The following is a 19,672-nucleotide window of genomic DNA, read 5'->3' on the forward strand; positions in this document are numbered from 1 at the left end:
GAAGTTGGGGGGACAATGTCCTATGGTAGTTACCGACGTACAGACATGCGCAGTGCCCGAGAAATCCAGGCGTGTAAGTCTGAAACTATGGGGATCACCAGGCCACAGACGGAGATTTCAGGGTCCCAAAGCTGCAGGCAGAGGCCAGAGCCCTGGGGGTGGTTGAAAAGGCGCTGACAGAAGAACAGGTTGTCCCACTAAGACAGAAGAGCCCAAGTCCACTAGCCAATACTCAGGGCTACCACATTCTGTCTCACTCATGCAATTCAGGCATAGAAGCCAGGAGGCTGCATTACAGGCTAATGAGGGGAGGAAGTCACAGGAAGTCACAGGGTCCAGAGATGATGGTGCATGCAGGACAACAGTTAAAGTGATGACTTCAGAGTCCAGATTCAGCAGGAGAAGCAGCATGACTGGAGGAAATCAACAATGTCAATGAAAGGGGTGGACTGGAGATGTGGACAAGGTCAAAGAGCAGGTTCTGTCACAGTGAAAAAAAAAAAAAAAAACAGAAAGAAGGCTCTGGGTCAAGAGCTGGATTACAGGTTTAAGCCTTTCTAAAAGGAAAGCCTTTCTAGAAGTCAGGGATGTGGCAAGGGAAGAGCATGCAAAACTCAAGTGGACTTGGAGATCTGTGAGTGGCAGGGATCAGGGAGCTGACAAGCCAGAAGCTGGAGAGATTTCAAACCAAGCCAAAAGAAGCAGTGACCTTAAGTGATATATGAGACCAAGGTATAGAAACAAAATGAAAACCAGAAGGAGAGGAAAGAGGTAAGAAAGTACCATCTTTTCATGATTAAACATGGATGTAAACACTTCCCAGATGTGATGCTGGCTAGGAACTGGCCAGGAACAGCCTAAAAAGGAGCTCAGTTTGGCTTAACACAGCTTGCCTAAGTTCTACTAGATTCAAATAAATGACCCAAACACACTCCCTTCTTTTAGTTCTATCACATAGAAGTAGCAGCACTATCTTCACACAGATGTAACCAGGCCTGAAGGAAACGTCAACATTTTCCAGGTGTTTCAAGGCACTTTCAGTAACCCATGTGAGTGGCCGTGCTTCTGGAGCTCACTGAACTCTACCTGCCACTTCTGATTTCTTAGTTCACTGCTAAGACTCAGACCTGCCATCTTCTCTGTCCCCTAACCAATCTTCCCATGTCACTGCAGGGGCATCTCTCCTGCTTTTCTTCATAAAAGTTATCTTTGCAAGCCCAGCTATACAACCCAAAGGAAACTTTTCTCTGCACAAGTTTTTTCTAGGCTTTCCTAGCTACGTTCCTCTAGCCCCCGAACACCAATCTCAGTGAAGAACCAATGCATTTGTGGTACTGCTTCCAAAAACACAGAAAAGGCAAAAGCTAACTAGCAATTGGACCTGGTCAGACTATCTTCACAAGCAGAAGTACGTAAAAAAGAAAAGTGGTAACTCTAAGTACCACTCAGGTGGTGAAAAACACCTCTCTTTGAGCAGGCTTTCCAACAAGAAGCAGAAGAGCAGCCAGCCTCCACTTCTTTGGCCGTAACTTTGCACGGCATTTACACACATCCATCCCCACACTTATCTACACAACAGTGGCATGGCTCAAAGTCTGCAATAATTTTAAGAGTTAAGTAGAAAATTTTGCAGATAGCAAGATTCTAAGGTTTTTTTTTAAGTGACATTGTTTCCTTCAGGTTTGAAGACAGTATTTTTCAATCCATTCTCCTACCTCAAAATTCCACTCTCCTCTTCACTGCTCCCAAGTAAGGACTTAAGGACCAAAAAGCGACAAGTGAATGCATTACTACTCACAAATGACTTAAAAATAAGCACTTAGAACAATTACTAGCGCACAGCAGCTACTCAAAAATGTTAGTTATTATGATCAGCAAAAAAACCAGCATCAAGTCCTAGAGTTCTTTCCTGAACAATGGACTAAATTCCAGACTAACCCACTATAGCCTGTCTGTCCCCCATGAGTGAATCGTGCTATTCACGGTGCCGGCTGAGATGCTGCTGTTCTTGCGGACTAAATTTAAAAAGCTAAGCCTCACGGCAATGGTTCCAAATGTCTTTTGAACTGAGAAAAAGGTAGAACAGATGTTTCCACCGACTGGTGGTCAGGGAGTACTTATCTGTCATTCAGAAGATAGGTGTTGTCTACACTAAACCATTCCCACCTGGCATTTTTTCCTCTAAACTACTAAATTAATCTTCAAAAGATGTAACTCTCTGAAGTAATATTTTTAGAGTCCTTCTTTCAGAGTAAATCAGAAACGTGTCTCCACACCACTCTTCTGGACCTTAGGCCTGGCATATATACAACTTGTGAGGATATTTCATATGCACTGGGTCCGTAGCCCCCTCCTTCCCCTGCTCTTGGACACCAAGTCAACCTCTTTGGCTTTAATGGCCTACAGAGTACAAAGATATATGCAGTTGTTATTTGTCAGCTACAGTGGAAAACTAATATGAAGATACCACCTTGGTCTTCAGTTTGCCATGTGAAGGGCTGGTGTGTGAACAGAAAGCATTCCCCGAAATGGGAAAAAAAAAAAAATTGTGATGAGCGGAGGTTTGTGGTTTAGTTCTCAAAAAATCAACATTCATGAAACTACGATAATCATATGACCTTGTGTTTTGTATACCTTATCAAGCCTTAAAACAACCTCATAACGTGTACTGGGAAGGTGCTATGCTCTTTTTACAAAGAAAATGAGGCCCAGAGAAATTAAGCCTTACCCCAGGTCACACAGCAAGTTGGTAGCAGAACCGGCAATAGAACTCAAATCCCTGGGTCCAGTACTCTATTATACTAAGCTACCTCCCATATAAAAACTGGAAAAGCAAATACTTCATGGGCCCAATCTCACTAATACCACTTCTTTACTATCTGCTATACCTTCCTCTCACCACATGTTGCCACCTCTTGAGGGGTATCCATACAAAAGAATCCTTGGGGGATGCATATATACTGTATTTAATACTTCCTCGGAGAACATCTCACGTGGAATGATAGAACACAGGAAAAAATGACAAGGTAGTGTCACGGGTACGAGCCGTAATGTTAAAAAACCTGACTTTTAGTCCTAACTTTGTCACCGGACACTAATACAGCCAAATGCAGCCATATGCCTTAGATAACTACTTAATTCTTCTTGCATTTTTACTTCTTTATCCACAAGAGCAGTAACTGCTCCAACTACCTCATAGAATTGTTGTAAATATCAAATTAGACAATGTATATTAATCTATAAATTTAAAATGCAAAATTTTTAATGGAAAATACAGATTACACAGTCTCTATGCTCACTGGAAAGTGATGGTGAGTATTTACAGAACAACATGGTACTCTAGCAGCCATTTTGGTACATTTCCTTTGCAAGAGAAATGAATGGCAGACACATAGTAGGTATACAATAAATACCGGACAAAACATTTTCAGAAGGTGGCACAGCACAGCAGAAAAAGTACCACACCAGTGACCCAGGTTCTAATTCTAGCCCTGCCATTAATGAGATGTGCGACTCTGGGCAAATCACTTCAGCTCTGCGGCCTCAAACTTCTACATCTATAAACATGAGTGAGTCAATCATATTGTACAAAATCCCCTTCAGGTCTATGATCGTGATAACTAGAGTTGGCGTAACTTATTTATGAGGTGAAAAAGATGGTTCTGAAACCATAAATTTACCACAAAGAAAAGGTAAAAAGATATTTCCTAACCCAACATCCAACTCTAAAAGGAATTCTAGGAAAGCAACAGGTTTTACAAAGACTACTACTTACTTGCTAGACCTTGGAACTACCATTTCAGCTAGTGTTTCATACTGCTTAATCCAGTCGTTGTGGTTTAACCTGCAAAAAAGGTACAGTAAGTAGTGGAAAAGAAAAACAAGTCTTACCTCCTGCCATGTTGAGACAGAAAAAAATATGGGACAAACAGGAAATTCAACTGAAGTATACTTCAAATCTACGTCACACACAAAATTCAAGTTTCCTACTGAGAATGAATTTCAAATACAGTGAACAGTGAAGCAAGAAATACAGTTCACCACTCTCTTACATCCAGTAACTATTGCAAAAGAGGCACATCCTAGAACTAAGTTTGGAAAGGTAGTAAAGCGAAGTATACATTCTAAATTACCTACAAACTTCAGAGTCAATAATGCATTACCTCATTAAAAATAAATAAATTCAAAGGCCATACTGAAATCACTATCATTTCTGTTCACTGGCCATTATGAAGGGCTGGATCAAACTATTTGCCAAAAGCACAAAGTACCAGGAAGTATTGAGTAAATTAAGTGACAGTAAACCATGCTCCACAGAACATTGTGCAACAACTTTCTCTACAGACCAACGGATTTTGGGGGTGTGGGGAGAGAAGGTTATGTTTGCAATATAAAGAACTACAGGATTTATAGGTCAGGATAGTGACTAATTCATCATGGAAGGTGCCCCAGGTCCTAGGTTTCAATAATAGCGAAGAGAAAACTATAAAAACGTCTGATTTTAAACATAAATTTTCAATAAAAATAGAGACAAATCTTTTATCTGCACAAAGGTTATTTTCCTACATGCATAAAAACATAGACACACAGAAATTTATTATAAAAAAATCACTGTTCTATAGTATTCTGAAGTTAGGGGAGAAAAGCAGAAGTCAGATGATAGTGTAGCCACAGTAAATTCAACGGAGGTGCTTTCCCATCCTTTCCAGGAGGCATCATTTTCTAATACTCCCCATTTCGTAACCAGATAAAAAAAATGGAGAGCACAGCAAAGGAAGAATTCATACACCGATACTGTGAAGAATCCCCAACTTTTCCACCTCAGTTTGGATCCTCCAAAGATTCCCTGATAGCAAGACTTCAGTTCAAGTCAGAAGTGAAATCATTAAGTGTTTCTCTCTCATAGACACACATGCACACAGAGTTCTAATTCTTCCTGTGAGTATCGAAAGGCCTCATTTTATTAACAATGATCAAATGTTAATTAACACAGAAGACCTAATCTAAAGATTTCAAAGGGTTATCTAACCCAGCAAACTATGCCGAGAGCCTGCAACTGTTTTTGTAAACAAAGTTTTACTGAAACAGAGCCACATCCATTCTGTAGGTACAGTGTATGGCTGCTTTCAGCTACAACCACGAAGTCGACATGGCAAAGGTGAGTAGCTGTAACACAGACCCTATGGCTTGCAAAGTGTAAAATGTTACCTATATGGCCCTTCACAGAAAAAATTTGCCAACCCCAGATCTAATCTATCCTTTGCTTCTTAAAGGGCTTAATTCATCCTAACCAATCATAAAGATTTTTCACAAAGGCCACCTGGCTGGCTCAGTTGGTTAGGCGTCCAACTCTTGATTTCAGCTGAGGTCACGATCTCACAGATTTGTGAGTTTGAGCCCCACGTTGGGCTCTTCAAGCTCCATACTTTCTCTCCCCATCTCTACCTCTCCTCCTCTCTCTCTCTCAAAATAAATAAATAAACTTAAAAAACAAAGAAAAGATTTTTCAGAAAAACAAAAGCTTCCTACTCCGAAAAATCTAAAATCTATATTTTTTTAAAAATCTAATAATTTAGCATTATTTAATATTTAAATAAGCCAACTCTACTAAGCTGCTAAATTTGATTTGGAATCTCAATTTATAATTGATGTCTCCATTATCAGATTATGAACTAAATTCTACTTACGTGCCACCTGAGTACATGTTAGTTGATGGAATGAATGACAACGTAATAATATTCCCTTTACAATTGAGTTCTATGGAAAACTTCAAATTACAGTATCAGACACTAACATTTTTTTTATATTTTAACAAGCAAAAGTAATAAAAGACATACTTGGGAACCACGACCAGTAATGTGACGAGATACTCTGAATCAAGAACAAAGTCATCCTTCTTCACAATTTCTGCTAAACTTCTAGTTAGCAAACTTCCTCTGAGGAGTAAGAAAAAAAATAATCAGGCTGATCATGCCTCCATAACATAAGAAGTATCATAATTACATTCACATCTACTATGTGTACACCTCAAGAGACTGATTAGTCTTAGGTAACGTTTCTACTTTGTAAGAAGACTAAATTTAGCTGAGTATTTCCCACCCTCACTATCAAAGAAATGCTACCATTTATCAATATTTGCCTCTAGTATCTCCCCTTGTGTTTGCTTTAATTATTATAATTCAACTCTTCTCCTGATTACATATCTAGTACCTTGACTGGGCAAGTGTTATTCATTGTATGCCAATTAAAACCTATTTCATCATAATTACAAAATTACATCATCTAAGGACAATCTCTGATCTTCCTCCCTCTCCCCAGGTATCATCTGATCCTAGGCAATTTTGGTTAGTTAACCCAATAATCAAATCAGTCTTCATTTGGTCTCCCAGTACATTTCATAATGAAAGTGACTTGCCCTGTTTGTACCACTGATAGTATCCAACCAACTTTCCCTCTGGAATATGAATGTGTAACTTGAATAGTTAAACATTTAAAGCTACACTTGCAGTGGTCATACTACAATGAGATCAAGAAAACAAACGTGTCCTATTTTTGGAAAATCTAACATGTAAAAAAGCTAAACTTGGAAAACAGATAAACAGACAAATTACATTCTTTGATAGAATTATTCTTTGATAAAATTCAAATAGAATTCTTTGATAGAATTCTTTTAAGCAGCAGGTGATTGCTATGCAATTAAACTGATTCGATTTGAAACAATTTTAGGCAATCTTTCAGTGAAAACACAAATGGATAAAGGGACAAATTAGGACCCAACTCACAAGTTTTATAAAACAAGAATAAATCAGCTTCATCTGTTTTGACTAGTCTGAATTAATAAATTTTTCTCCGTGAAGTGAAAAAACACCATTTTAATTATAGAAATAGCATAAACTGGAATTCACTAAACCCCAACAATAGCTCATTCAGCACTTGCCCAATTCTTAATATTCACATATGCTTACGCATTCTTCCGTTCCAAATTCTGAAGATTCCCTTTCAAGTTATTATATGCGGATGCTCTAGATTTCAGGTCATTGTCAATCTGAGTCACTCCCTTTAAAAATGAAAAACAAAAATAAGCAAAATTTTTCTAACAGAAATAAAGTAGCTGTACCCGAACACTTTAAAAAACAAATACCACTAGTTGCTGATGTAACTATTATTTTAAAAGGACAACTTTTTTTTTTAATGTTTAAATTTTAGTATATAGTGCAATATTGGTTTCAGGAATAGAATTGAGTGATTCATCACTTACGTACAACACCCAGTGCTGATCACAACATGGGCCCTCCTTAACACCCATTACCCATCTAGCCCATCTCCCACCCATCTCCCTCCATCAACCCTCAGTTTGTTCTCTATTGTCAAGAGTCTCTTGTGGTTTGTTTCCCTCTCCTTTTTTCCCCCTTCCCGTATGTTCATCTGTTTTGTTTCTTAAATTCCACATGATTGAAATTATATGGTTTGGTCTTTGATTAACCTATTTTGCTTAGCATAATACATCCTAGCTCCATCCACATTGTTGCAAGTGGCAAGATTTCATTCTTTTTGATGTAAAAGCACAATTTAAAAGATGATTAAAAAAATAACTTCATTTTTAATAACCCTGGTAATTTCCATATGAATCTTTTCTACTAAAGATAATGTTTTAGTCCACATATATTTTAATTACTGTTATGATACTGCATCTTAAACCATAAATGGAATCTAAGCCACTGGGTATAGAGATTATTAATTAAAAAGCTTTAAATTCACAAGGCTGAAGGATTAATTTCCAAAAGTAATGAAGGTACACAGAGTTTTATTGTTCATAACGCCACTGTTCTTACATAGAATATTTTTTCAATTAAATTAAAATTGTGGTTAGATGTATTTATAAATGTTACAGAAGCTGATTTTTCAAAAAGAGTCCTAAAACTACTAACAATGTAGGGAGAACATACAAATCAGCAGATTTAACATTTGAAGAATGAGTTTCAATTCAGCTCTACCATTATCAGTTGTGTGGCAATACGGTAAGTCAATTCACCTCTCTGAGCCTATTTCCTCGTCTATAATAGTATCAGAAAATGATGATTAAATCCTTGATAACTGGACCAAAATAAGGAGACTTCAGTCATAGTCAGAGCACCACTTTATATTATCAAACTACTCATTTTCATTATATTATAATGATTACCTCAGCTTTAAAATCCTTGATAATCTACTCATTTATATTTAACTATACAGCACTTACTCAAAGTCACTGAAAGCCAGGAAAAGGAAAGTCTGTCCAAGTAATTTAAACTACACTTTTCATCTCAGTCAGGTCAGAATGTTGACAAACAGTTAATAGATCCTTGTCTATCTGCCTTGTTTGGAGTTTCAGGTAAGACTTTTATATTTTCTCTCAAGTTCAATGACTATAATATAAAAGGAACTCTTAACTCGGTGAGTTCATGGATGAGCTTCAGGATCTGTGTACTCATTGAAACCGTACATAAAATCATGTGTACATGAATACAGGCATTTTTCTGTGTAGAGGGTCAATACTGAACGTCTGAAGGTGTCAGAAAACCCGTAAAGTTTAATGTCTGAAGCAGTACTGTATGTAAACATGCCAAAGTAATCATTATCACTAGCTGAATGACTCCTAAATCTTTAATAGATTCCAATTTCCTGTTCTACATAATCTCAGTTAACCCTTAAAATTTGTAGCAGTAGTAATTATAGGATTTTAAAGTTTTTTTTCCTTACTTAAACACTGTTGATGTAATATTTAAGTTAACCACTTAAGTAAGTAAACTACACAACTTGGATAATGTACACTGGAAACTATAACACTTTTTAACATCTTTCTTTTTTGGTAAAGTTGTAGTAATGGTACCTCCTATTTATATCAGTCACATATAATTTAGTTGCTTTCTCAAAACCTAAACAGTATTTCACAGCTAAATACTTATAAAATCAATAAAGCCACTATGAATCAGTGTGTCCTACCTGTGTCATTTTTTATCTTACCTTGGCAATTATTTCAGAAATATTTTTCAGGGACTGCTTGATTGGGTATTTAGCCATGTCCCACTGAAACCTTGTTATATAAGTAACCAAGTCAACTGAAATAGGGAAATAAATTAATTACTGAGAAGCAATAGAACGTTCATAGTTTGCTACACAGTAATAAATTTTAATGCTGAAATTTGCATCGAGAAAATCAGTAAAAACGTCATCACTGCTGGAGAGTCCAGATTTTTAAAATGTGGAACTATATTCAGTAATGGATTAATCAACATTTTTACTTTGTCATCTGACTGGATCTCTTCTTACTCAGAATTTTATATTTATAAATGCTCCTTCTAACGTGATGACTTAATAAATGGAATATGCACATACCCATGATATACCTCATATGTAGGAGAAACAGACACAAAGATTAAGAAACTACTCCTCAATAAGTAGAATTTGATGCAAGTATGTTCTTTCTTTGCCAGCCTACCCAAATAAACTGAAAATAAACCGGTTAAAACCAGGTAACAACCGTTTCTAGGAGTCTATACAACAATCTTCAAAACACAGGCCCTTTCACATTCAAATGAAAAGAATAAAAAATGTAAAGCCAAAGAGACACTCAACAACTATTACCTGGAAAGTTCAGTAATCAAGATGACTTTACTTCTCAAGTCTAATGGGATCAAGGTCAAGAAGACCAAATGGCTAACTGGCAAAAATAATTTACATCCAAATATCCTTGTCTCCTCAATTTCTTCCCACATTAGTGTTAAGGGGTCAATATGGATGCTATTTCTAAAAACAATTGCAGACACAATGCCACCCAGGTGGACTGTCAATCCCCATTCCACCTACTAGACTGCATGTCCTAGTTCATTAAATACCTACAAGATCAGTAAATGCATCCTAACTTAACATATCTACCTTCTATCCTTCTGCCCCGAACACAAACAGAAATAGTAAACAGCTAGGTCAGGATCACTATTGTAACAAAGAGCAAGAATAAATCACTAAATTTTTGTCTTACTAAGTATTTATTCAGCATCTATTATTTGCAAGGAGAAGAAATGAGGTTAGAGAAACACTAAATTAAAAATACAGTTAACTCTTGGCCGAGAAGAAACACTGCTGGAGATAACCGACTGTTAAGAGACCCGCACGGTGTGGCATCAGGCCCTTGAGTGTGGCAGGAACCTTGAGAAAGCCACATCCCAGGCTTGTGGGGCGACTTTTCCATAACCGCCACAGGTTCCAATTGCCAAAGAGATGGATGAAACTGTTGCCACGTTTATCATGAGGACCATCTTGAAAATCCCAATGACTGAAATGATGAAAATCCTCAAAGCCTGGGATTTTTTTGTCTGCAAATCAACTGCAGACCATAAACTTCCGGCAGAGAAAGGAATCTCTCGTTCAGGACTTGGTTCTGCTCTGTGGTTCTTGGTTCTGCTCTGCTCTCGTGTCAAGTCTCCACGACACAGCCCTTTTAGACATCATTTATACTCAATTTCATCGGCACCAGAAAGTTTGGGATGTTTTTCAAACGAGTAAAGAACCAGGTGAAGACGCTGACCTTTCTTGATACGGAACAATTCAAAAGTTCATTTGAGAAAATTCTTCGGAGAGCATTAAAAAATGTGAGGGTCAGCTTCAGAGACGCTGAGGAGAATGCAGTACGGATCTGAATTGACTGGGGAACGCAGCATAGAAAGTCAAACCAGTACAAACCTGTCCGTGTGCTGTATTACTCCCAGACTCCCTACGCCTTCACTTCCTTCTGCCACCTGAAGAGCAACATACCCCTTCTGGGTCAGGCACTGACAGTGGCTAGCAATCACCATAAGATTGTGAAAATGGACCTCAGAAGCCAGTATCTGGACTCTCTGAAGGCTATTGTTTTCAAACAGTATAGTCAGACCTTTGAAACTCACAACTCCACCAAACCTCTGCAAGAAACCCTTGAGCTAGACATGCACACGGATTCAAGGACCATTCATGAAAACAGAATCGAAAAAGAGAGAGTCCAGAGAGTGACTCAAGAAACTTTTGGAGACTATCCTCCACCAAGACTAGAATTTGCACAATATAAGCTTGAAACGAAATTCAAAAGTGACTTCCATGGGGGCATCTTGGCTGAGAGAAAAGAGCCCCTCCGGTGCCTAATGAAGTTCTCTAGCCTGCATCTTCTGGAAGCACTGAAATCCTTAGCACCAGCTGGTATTGCAGTCACACCACTTTCTCCATTGCTCACCCAATAAGGGAATGAATTATTTTAAAATCAGAGATAAATAAGATGTCTGTGGTTTTGTAAGCACGGTACTTCCTTGACTATATTGCATATGCATTTCAGTTAACAGCTAGCTGGAAAGCTTCTGTTTATGAACTTGTGTTTTAGAAACTCATTCTTAATACTGACAGTCCAGAAATGTTCAATATGCTTGTTGGGACTGATTCTTTCCTCCTCCAGTATGCACCCCGCTCCCCCATATCCTGCAAAGCATAGCAATTGAGGGCCTTTAAAAAGCGATAAGGTGTCCTTTTCCTCACTCCTATCTCTCCTTGATCCTGGAGAGACTGGGTTCTAATTGCTTGTTTCCAAGGATTTTGTTTGAAGCCTTGGATCATGGAAAGAAACAGCAAGAAACTATCCTCAACTCAAAACTTTCTAGGAAAATCATAAAATTGGTCCATTCAAAGGGTAGAGTTGGGTCCATTAAGTTATTGCAGGAAGTAGAATATCAGATGATTCAGTAATATAATAGTTTCAATGTAAGTATGATACTTTTCATAATCTGTTTTATCCTACATACGGCATTCAAACTCACCATACTACACTGATTTGTGAATAAAGATTTCAAAACTGGTACATCAGTTACGTCTGATGGCAATTCTTCAGTGATCATCACAATATAGCATGTCCTTTCTTAATAACATTTCGAAATCTACTTCCTATTGTGTTCCACAAAGGATTTGAGGTATAAAAATGTATATTACAATTATGATAAAATTAAAAGGTGAGGCAGTCTTGGACAAATGGGAAAGCAAACGAAAAGCAAGGACCGAACAAAGGTAGAGATAAAACTGCCATGTAACAAGATACGAGTGCCTCCATCTGCTAGAAGATTGAAAAACTGGAGTGGAGTTAGCCAGTGGTCAAAGCAGAAAAGAAAACACCATTCGTGAATGAAGATATTTAAAAACTGGTACATCAGGGGCACCTGGGTGGCTCAGTGGGTTAGGCATCCAACTCTTGGTTTCAGCTCAGGTCATAATCTCACGGTTCGTGAGATGGAGCCTTGCGTCAGGCTCTGCGCTGACAATAAAGGGCCTGCTTGGGATTCTCTCTCCCCCTCTCTCTCTGCCTCTCCCCTGCTTGCTCTCTTTCTCTCTCTCAAAATAGATAAACATTTAAAACAAATTTTTTTAAATACAGTTAACTCTTAGTCAAACTACTCCACACTGCTGCCTCGGCATCCATTTTGTGTGGCCAAGTGGCCCACAGGGAACTAGAAATTACAGAAGCCATTTCCTTGGGAGCAGTTCTAGGTAAGAGTCTGCAGAGTGACAAGAAATGTGAGTTCCTGATAGACTCCCACTGATAAAACACTCTCCCCCACTGCCCAGGGCCTTCTCCCTAAGACAAGACCCCCTCAAAGTTTGCCAAAGCCCTACTCTTTTTGGTTTGAACTGAACAATCCCAACTTAGCCTGGGAACCCCAAAGCACTCCACCCGCAGACCCTAATAAAGGCATGTGCCCCAGGTCCTGCCACTCTCTGCCTGCACCTTGATCTCCCCGTATGGTGCCCCCTCCCACAGGACCCGTGAGTAATAAACTTCTCTATTTCACTTTCCCTTGAGGTCTTTTGCTGAATCATGGCTCAACATCCCATGATACTCCAGGACTCTCTACTCAACAAATGTTAATATAACAAAATCACAACAGTGACACTCATCACAGTAGGAATACAGAACAGAATGAAAGAAAAGGGTTACTTCTTATAATGACATATCACTAAAGATGAGCCTAAATTAAAATAAAGTGTCATTTCATAAAGAACACCAAATACAAGTGCAGATGACAACAGTGAGGTCAAACTATCTTTACAAAGTCATTATTATACCAAGCAAACTATTAGCTTCCAGCTACAGAGAGGTCAGTAGCAGACTACTCCATGGCACTAAGGTAAAGAAATGCCATATTCAAATTTGAGGGGAAAGGCATTTCCCCTGCACTAAAATTAAAAATTTTTATTCCAAGGCTTTAGAAGTTGGATGCTATTAAATATAAAAGCTAGAGAAGACAAGTATTCATCTGGAAAAATGCTGAGACACATAACCTAGAAACACTGTGAATGTGAGTTAACAACTGGCTCCAGGAAAGAACTCAGGTAAATCTTTATAATATTACTTTTAGAAGGACGTGACATCTATGTCATAAGCTATATTATCTACTATGTATGTAAGACTGTCTTACACAAAATGTTAAGGGGGACAAGATGTAACTGGAATATCACCAAATTCAGTAATAATAATTATATCTTTAGTGGCTTTCTATTATATTTAATATCCTTATCTATAGATTTTTTTACATTCTTTTTTTGTTTTTATAGCTAAGTCATTCACCTTATACAAGTCAGTATCAAATCTTGAAACATTAGCTTACCTCCATTGGCCAACAGATTCTCCTGAACTTTATCTTTACTATCTTCCAATACATCAGCCATATATTGAGCCACTTTCTTAACCACCCTTGGGAGGGGAAAAAAAAAATCAATAATCATTTCCAGGAAAAAGACCTAAATTCCATGCTTTACAATGAACACACTACATACACACATGAATTGGACTATATATCCCTTTACATGTATCTATTTAATACGGAACAAATGGGTTATAACTTCTTGAGTAATGTTTTAAGGATAGAAGGGACCAAGGTTTTGTAACATGCAAAGCTGAACTGAGTAACCGTAGACTTTTAACTATTTAACTATTTCTTAACTATTATTTAACTATTTAACTACTATTAGCTATTAGGAACAATGCTAAAGAGAAACCATGGTGTCGTTAACTAACTGAGGCACCTACACATCACCTTATCAATCCCTTCATTTTATATAAGTAAAGACACCAAAGTATAAAGAGAATAAATGACTTAGTCACAAAAGTCACAAAATCACAAAAGCAGCTAATGGCAGAGCTGAGACTAGAAACATAGTGTCTGGACTTTGGTGTTCTTTCTCTGGTTCCATGTCTGCCTCTAGGCCCTGGGGGGTGGGATACAAAAGTATACAAGACAAAATATCGAGTTGAAAAGATACCAAAACATACAAATGACTAAATACAAAGCAATGTGTGGTTAAGTGCCAACTGAGATTACCAGGTTACAGAGAAGAGAAGCATAAAGGAAAAAGGGATCACTTTCAGCTACTGGAATCAAAAAGTCATAATGACTCTAGGGCACCAGGGTGGCTTGGTCAGTTAAGTGTCCAACTCTCGATTTCGGCTCAGGTCATGATCTCACAGCTCATGGGTTTGAGCCCTGCATGGAGCTCTGTGCTGATAATGTGGAGCCTGCTTGGGGTTCTCTCTCTCTGCCCCTCCCCAGCTTGTGTGCTCTCTCTCAAAATAAATAAACTTTAGAAAGAAAAAAAAAAAGCACAATGACTCATGAGCAGGGCAATAAAGGATAGGAATGGTTTTGAAAGGATGATTAAGAAGGGAAGAAAGTATACTCTTGCTACAGGGCACCCTCCAAGCCAGGATCAAGAGAGGCAGAAAAGCCAATGGGCCTTCACAGTATTATGAGGAATCCAGGCTGCCCAGCGTGCTGAGAGGGGGAGGGGGGGCGAGGAAGGTGGCCCAGAGCCAGACTGCAGATAGACAGCCTCTGAGGTCAGACTTTACAGAGAAGTACAGTATAACACGGTCCAAACAGGGTTTTGACAATTCATCTGAGGACCATATGCTCAATGGCAGGGAGAGTAAACCGGTAGACAAATTAAGAAACTCCATGCAATATGAACCAATAAAGCCCAGAAAAAATCCTATGCTGAATGACCTCAAACCTAATCAAGCAGAACTGCAGAAAAAATGATAAAGCTGTTAAGTCTTCAACTCGGATTTGTACACACATTTGGCTATGTCTCCAAAATTCACTTATCCCTTCAAAGGCGACAAACCATTATTCCCATATAATTTCCCAAGCATCTTGTAAACAGAACCATTTGCTATGAATATGCAAAAATGGTCATATGTTTGCCACAGAAATAGTTCAAGAGTGTAGAACGGCCTGGTGTCAAGTTTATACACTTAATGTGTAATTGAGAACTTCACAATCTCCCTGTGCATCTCCATAAAAGTTATCTACGTCCGAGTACACATGGTAACCTTAAGAGCTGCTCTTATCATTAGATTGCTTGGTAAGTAAAAACTGTAATTTACTCCACATTATCACAATGTTCAGACTTAAAAAGCTAACATCTGTCAATTCTACCAAGGTCTAACAACCACAGGATTTTTAAATTCTTCAAAGGTTTCAGGAAAACTGACGAAGACAAGTTGCATAACAGTGCAGAAGAGGAGACAAAATGCACAGGCAACTTTTAATTCCACGACCAAACAGACTGCATTTACCCTAAATACTTTCCAGATTCCTCCCCTAAAAAATGTGAACAAACCTTAAACTATATGCAGGACATCCCAATGACAATTTAAAGAAAGACCTATAGAGCCACCCAGGTGACTAACAAGAATCCAAGTAAGTGTTGATAATTACATTCTCAGGGACTTCCCTTCTTCAGATTTCTTTGGTTGTCACCACCTGAAACTGTAATGTGGGAATGGGACTGTAGGGAAGACCATCATCTCAGGAATGGCAACTACAAAGAGCTTTCCTCAACTAAAAATGTGTAATCCAGAAACCAAGAGATGATTCATACTATCAATCAGTCCGCTGAGAATATCATCAATAATTACTTTCACATTTGCCCTACCATGAATACATGAAATTAGTAAACGTAAAGTACTGTTACTTTTTCTTTCATCCTTTTACTAATTCTTATGCCAAGTGTCTTGCCTCAGTTGAAGCTTGTAATATCTCTTGCCTAATCTACTTTAAACCTGTCTCCTAATTGGCCTCTTTGCCTCCAGTGTTAAAGACCATCAGTATATCTTCTGGTCTATTTACTTACTATATGTTGGTATGTTAAATCAATATAGAGAGGCAATATTTGCCTCTATTACCAGAAACATTGCATTATGGTGGTTCTATCAATTCAGAAAAGCCTAATAGCATACATGGGAAATCCTTCTACACAGACTTTAAGTTCCCTTAAAGCTTCAATCAAATACACATTTCTAAGATTCTCCAAAATTCTGCATTTTACAAAATTGTACCTATTCACCTAAACCCTACCTATTTAAAAGCTCTATATTCCAAGAGTCAAAGGGATTATAGACTGATTCTGCCAATTAATCAAAATGCAAAAAGTTATCAAGGACCCACACCCATCTTCAGCTAAAACACAAAGTAAATTTCAGAAGCAACTGAAAGTGGAGTTTAGAAAAACCTACGCTCACGGATTAAAGACTTAATATTGGTAGGATGGCAACAATCCCCAAATTGACCTACAGATTCAACACAATCCCCCTCAAAATTCCAGCTGACTTCTTTGCAGAAATTTGACATGATCCTAAAATTCATATAAAAACGCAAAGAATCAGAATAGCCAAGACAACCTTGAAAATTTAGAAAAACACAGAGAACTCACACTTTCTGATTTCAAAACTTACTACAAAGCTACAACAATCAAGACAATATGGTACTGGCATAAAGACAGAAATAAGGAATAGAAAGAAATATAAAATAAAACTGAGAGTCCAGAAATAAACCCTCACATTTACGTTGAATTGATTTTCAGCAAGGGTGCCAGGACAATTCAATGGAAAAAAAAAAAAAAATAGTCTTTTCAACAAATGGTGTTAGGACAACTGGATATCCACATGCAAAAAAACCCCTGAAGTTGGGACTCCGACCTCACATCATATACAAAACAACTCAAAATGGATGTAAGACCTAAATGTAAAAGCTAAAACTATAAAACTCTTACAAGAAAATATAGCTATAAAATTGTGTCACCTTGAATTAGGCAATGGTTTCTTAGACAAACAAAACACAAGCAACGAAAAATAGATACACTGGACATTAAAATGAAAAATTTTGTGCTTCACTCTCTCAGGTTTCCAAGATGACCAAGAAAGAAGGAATAATGGTCATGCCAAAAAGGGCCGCGGCCCCATGCAGCCTATTCTCTGCACCAACTGTGCCCAAGAACCGTGCCCAAGAACAAGGCCATTAAGAAGTTCGTTATTCTGGGGCACCTGGGTGGCTCAGTCAGTTGGGCGTCTGACTTCAGCTCGGGTCACGATCTCACGGTTTGTGAGTTCCAGCCCCGTGTTGGGTAGGCTCTGTGCCGACAGCTCAGAGCCTCGATCCTGCTTTGGATTCTGTGTCTCCCTCTCTCTCTGCCTCTCCTAGCTTCTGTTCTGTGTGTCTCTCTCAAACATAAACAAACATTTAAAAAAAAAAAAGAAGTTCGTTATTCAGAATATAGTAGAGGCTGCCGCAGTCAAGGACATTTCCGAAGTGAGTGTCGACGCCTAGGTGCTTCCCAAGCTGTATGTGAAACTACATTACTCTGTGAGTTGTGCCATTCACAACAAGGTAGTCAGGAATCGCTCTCACGAAGCACGGAAGGACCGAACACCAGCACCCCAATTTAGATCTGCTGCTGCTGCCCCACAACCTCCATCAAAGCCCATGTAAAGAGCTAAGTCCTTAAGGACTGAAGAAAAACTGTTTTCTGTTAAAAAAAAAAAAATAAGACGGAGATTATACTTAAAACAACTTTTTTTGTGTGTGTGTGCTTCAGAGGTGCCTGGCTGACTCAGTACCTTGGTAAGGCATGTGACTCTTAATCTCAGGGTTGTGAGTTTGAGCCCCACATTGGGTATAGAGATTATTTAAAAATAAAATCTTCAAAAAAATTTTTTTTGCGTGTGCTTCAAAGGACACTATCAAGAAAGTGAAGACAATCCACAGAATGAAAGAAAATATGTGCAAGTCACATTATAATAAGGGACTTGTATCTAGAATATATAAAGAACTCTTAGAATTTGATAATAAAAGGGCTAATAAGCCAATTTAAAAATGGGCAAAGAATCCAAATAGACATTTCTCAAAGAAACAGAAATGGCCAGTAAATGCATGAAAAAATGCTCAACACATCATTAATCATTAGGTAAATGCAAATTGAAAATGCAGAGAAAGGGGTCTCTGGGTGGCTCAGTTGGTTAAGCGTCCAACTTCAGGTCAGGTCATGATCTCATGGTTCATGAGTTTCAGCCCCGAGTCCGGCTCTGTGCTGAGCCTGGAGCCTGTTTCAGATTCTCTGTCTCCCTCTCTCTTTGTCCCACCCTCAACTCATGCTCTGTCTCTCAAAAATAAAATAAACGTTAAAAAATATTTTACAAAAAGGAAAATGCAATGAAACACTATTTCATACCCACTAGAAAGACTATAATCAAACAGATGAATAGTAACAAGCTTGTCAAAAATGTGAAGCAATGAGAACCTCCATACTCTGCGCTGGTGGGTCTGTAAAACGGTGTAACCACTTTGGAAAACAGTCTGGCAGTTCCTCAAAATGTTAAAAATAGAGCTACCATATGACCCAGTAACCCCACTCCTAGGTACACATCCAAGAGAAATGAAAACATGAGTATACAAAAACTTGTACACAAATATCCATACCAGTATTCTCAAAAAGTAGAAATAGCCTAAATGTCCACCATCTGATAAATGGATTAATAAAATATGGTACATCTATACAATGGAGTATTATTTGGTAACAAAAAGAAATGAAATATCAATACACGCTACAACATGGATGAATCGTGAAACATTATGCCAAGGAAGAGAAGCCAGTCACAAGAGATCACATATTAGAGGATTTCATTTACACGAAATGTCCAGAATAAGCAAATCTGTAGCGCCAGAGAGTGGGCAGGGGGTAAGGGGGAGGCAAGGAATAGGATGTTTGTGATGGTGGTAGTGGGAGAGTGATGAAGATGTACTGTGACTGACTGTGGCGATGGCTGCACAACTCTACGACTATTCTAGAAATCACTACACTTAAAGGGTACACGTTGTACACTTTAAACAGGTGAATCGCATGGTATGTAAGTTATATCTCAATAAAAATATTAAAGATAGTCACCATTTTCATACTTCAAACAGGTATATTTTATTGTATATAAAATGTACTTTCATAAAGGTGATTTACAAAGAAAACAAAGAGTCATCATTTTCTTTTATTATTTTATTTATTTAAATAAATTACTTATTAGCATTAAATTAAATTATTATTATTTATTTTTATTTATTTTGAGAGAAAGAGAGCACTAGCAGGGGAGAGTCAGAGAGAGAGGGAGAGAGAATCCCAAGCAGGCTCCACACTGTCAGCGCAGAGCTCCAGGTGGGGTTCAACCTCACGAACCGTGAGATGATGACCTGAGCTGAAATCAAGAGTCAGATGCTTAACTGACTGAGCCACCCAGGCGCCCAAGAGTCAGCATCTTCTAAAACCATTCCAATAAGTAGACTATACATGTGATAATAAA

At 38.2% G+C, this 19,672-nt stretch overlaps 1 protein-coding gene, 1 long non-coding RNA gene and 1 pseudogene across 3 annotated transcripts in view; 2 read left to right on the top strand and 1 right to left on the bottom strand.

The window, feature by feature from the left end:
• The window catches only part of ATP6V1C1 (ATPase H+ transporting V1 subunit C1), a 47,959-nt gene that overhangs the window by 8,687 nt on the left and 19,600 nt on the right, over nt 1-19,672 (bottom strand). For both annotated transcript variants that reach the window (XM_045453999.1, XM_045454000.1), the window contains 5 exons: nt 13,656-13,741; nt 9,004-9,098; nt 6,966-7,057; nt 5,838-5,936; nt 3,776-3,844 (listed from right to left, as the gene is read on the bottom strand). In XM_045453999.1, the coding sequence (XP_045309955.1) occupies nt 3,776-3,844; nt 5,838-5,936; nt 6,966-7,057; nt 9,004-9,098; nt 13,656-13,741 (441 nt within the window). The remainder of the gene's footprint in view (nt 1-3,775; nt 3,845-5,837; nt 5,937-6,965; nt 7,058-9,003; nt 9,099-13,655; nt 13,742-19,672) is intronic.
• On the top strand, nt 448-17,890 carry LOC123585632. The gene is made up of 3 exons (XR_006706322.1): nt 448-457; nt 1,404-1,408; nt 17,655-17,890. It is a non-coding gene; the product is annotated as an uncharacterized LOC123585632 (long non-coding RNA).
• Nucleotides 10,258-11,283, top strand: LOC123585630 (annotated as a pseudogene).

Source organism: Leopardus geoffroyi, chromosome C3, assembly GCF_018350155.1.
Source record: "Leopardus geoffroyi isolate Oge1 chromosome C3, O.geoffroyi_Oge1_pat1.0, whole genome shotgun sequence".
In the NCBI taxonomy this organism is placed as follows: Eukaryota; Metazoa; Chordata; class Mammalia; order Carnivora; family Felidae; genus Leopardus; species Leopardus geoffroyi.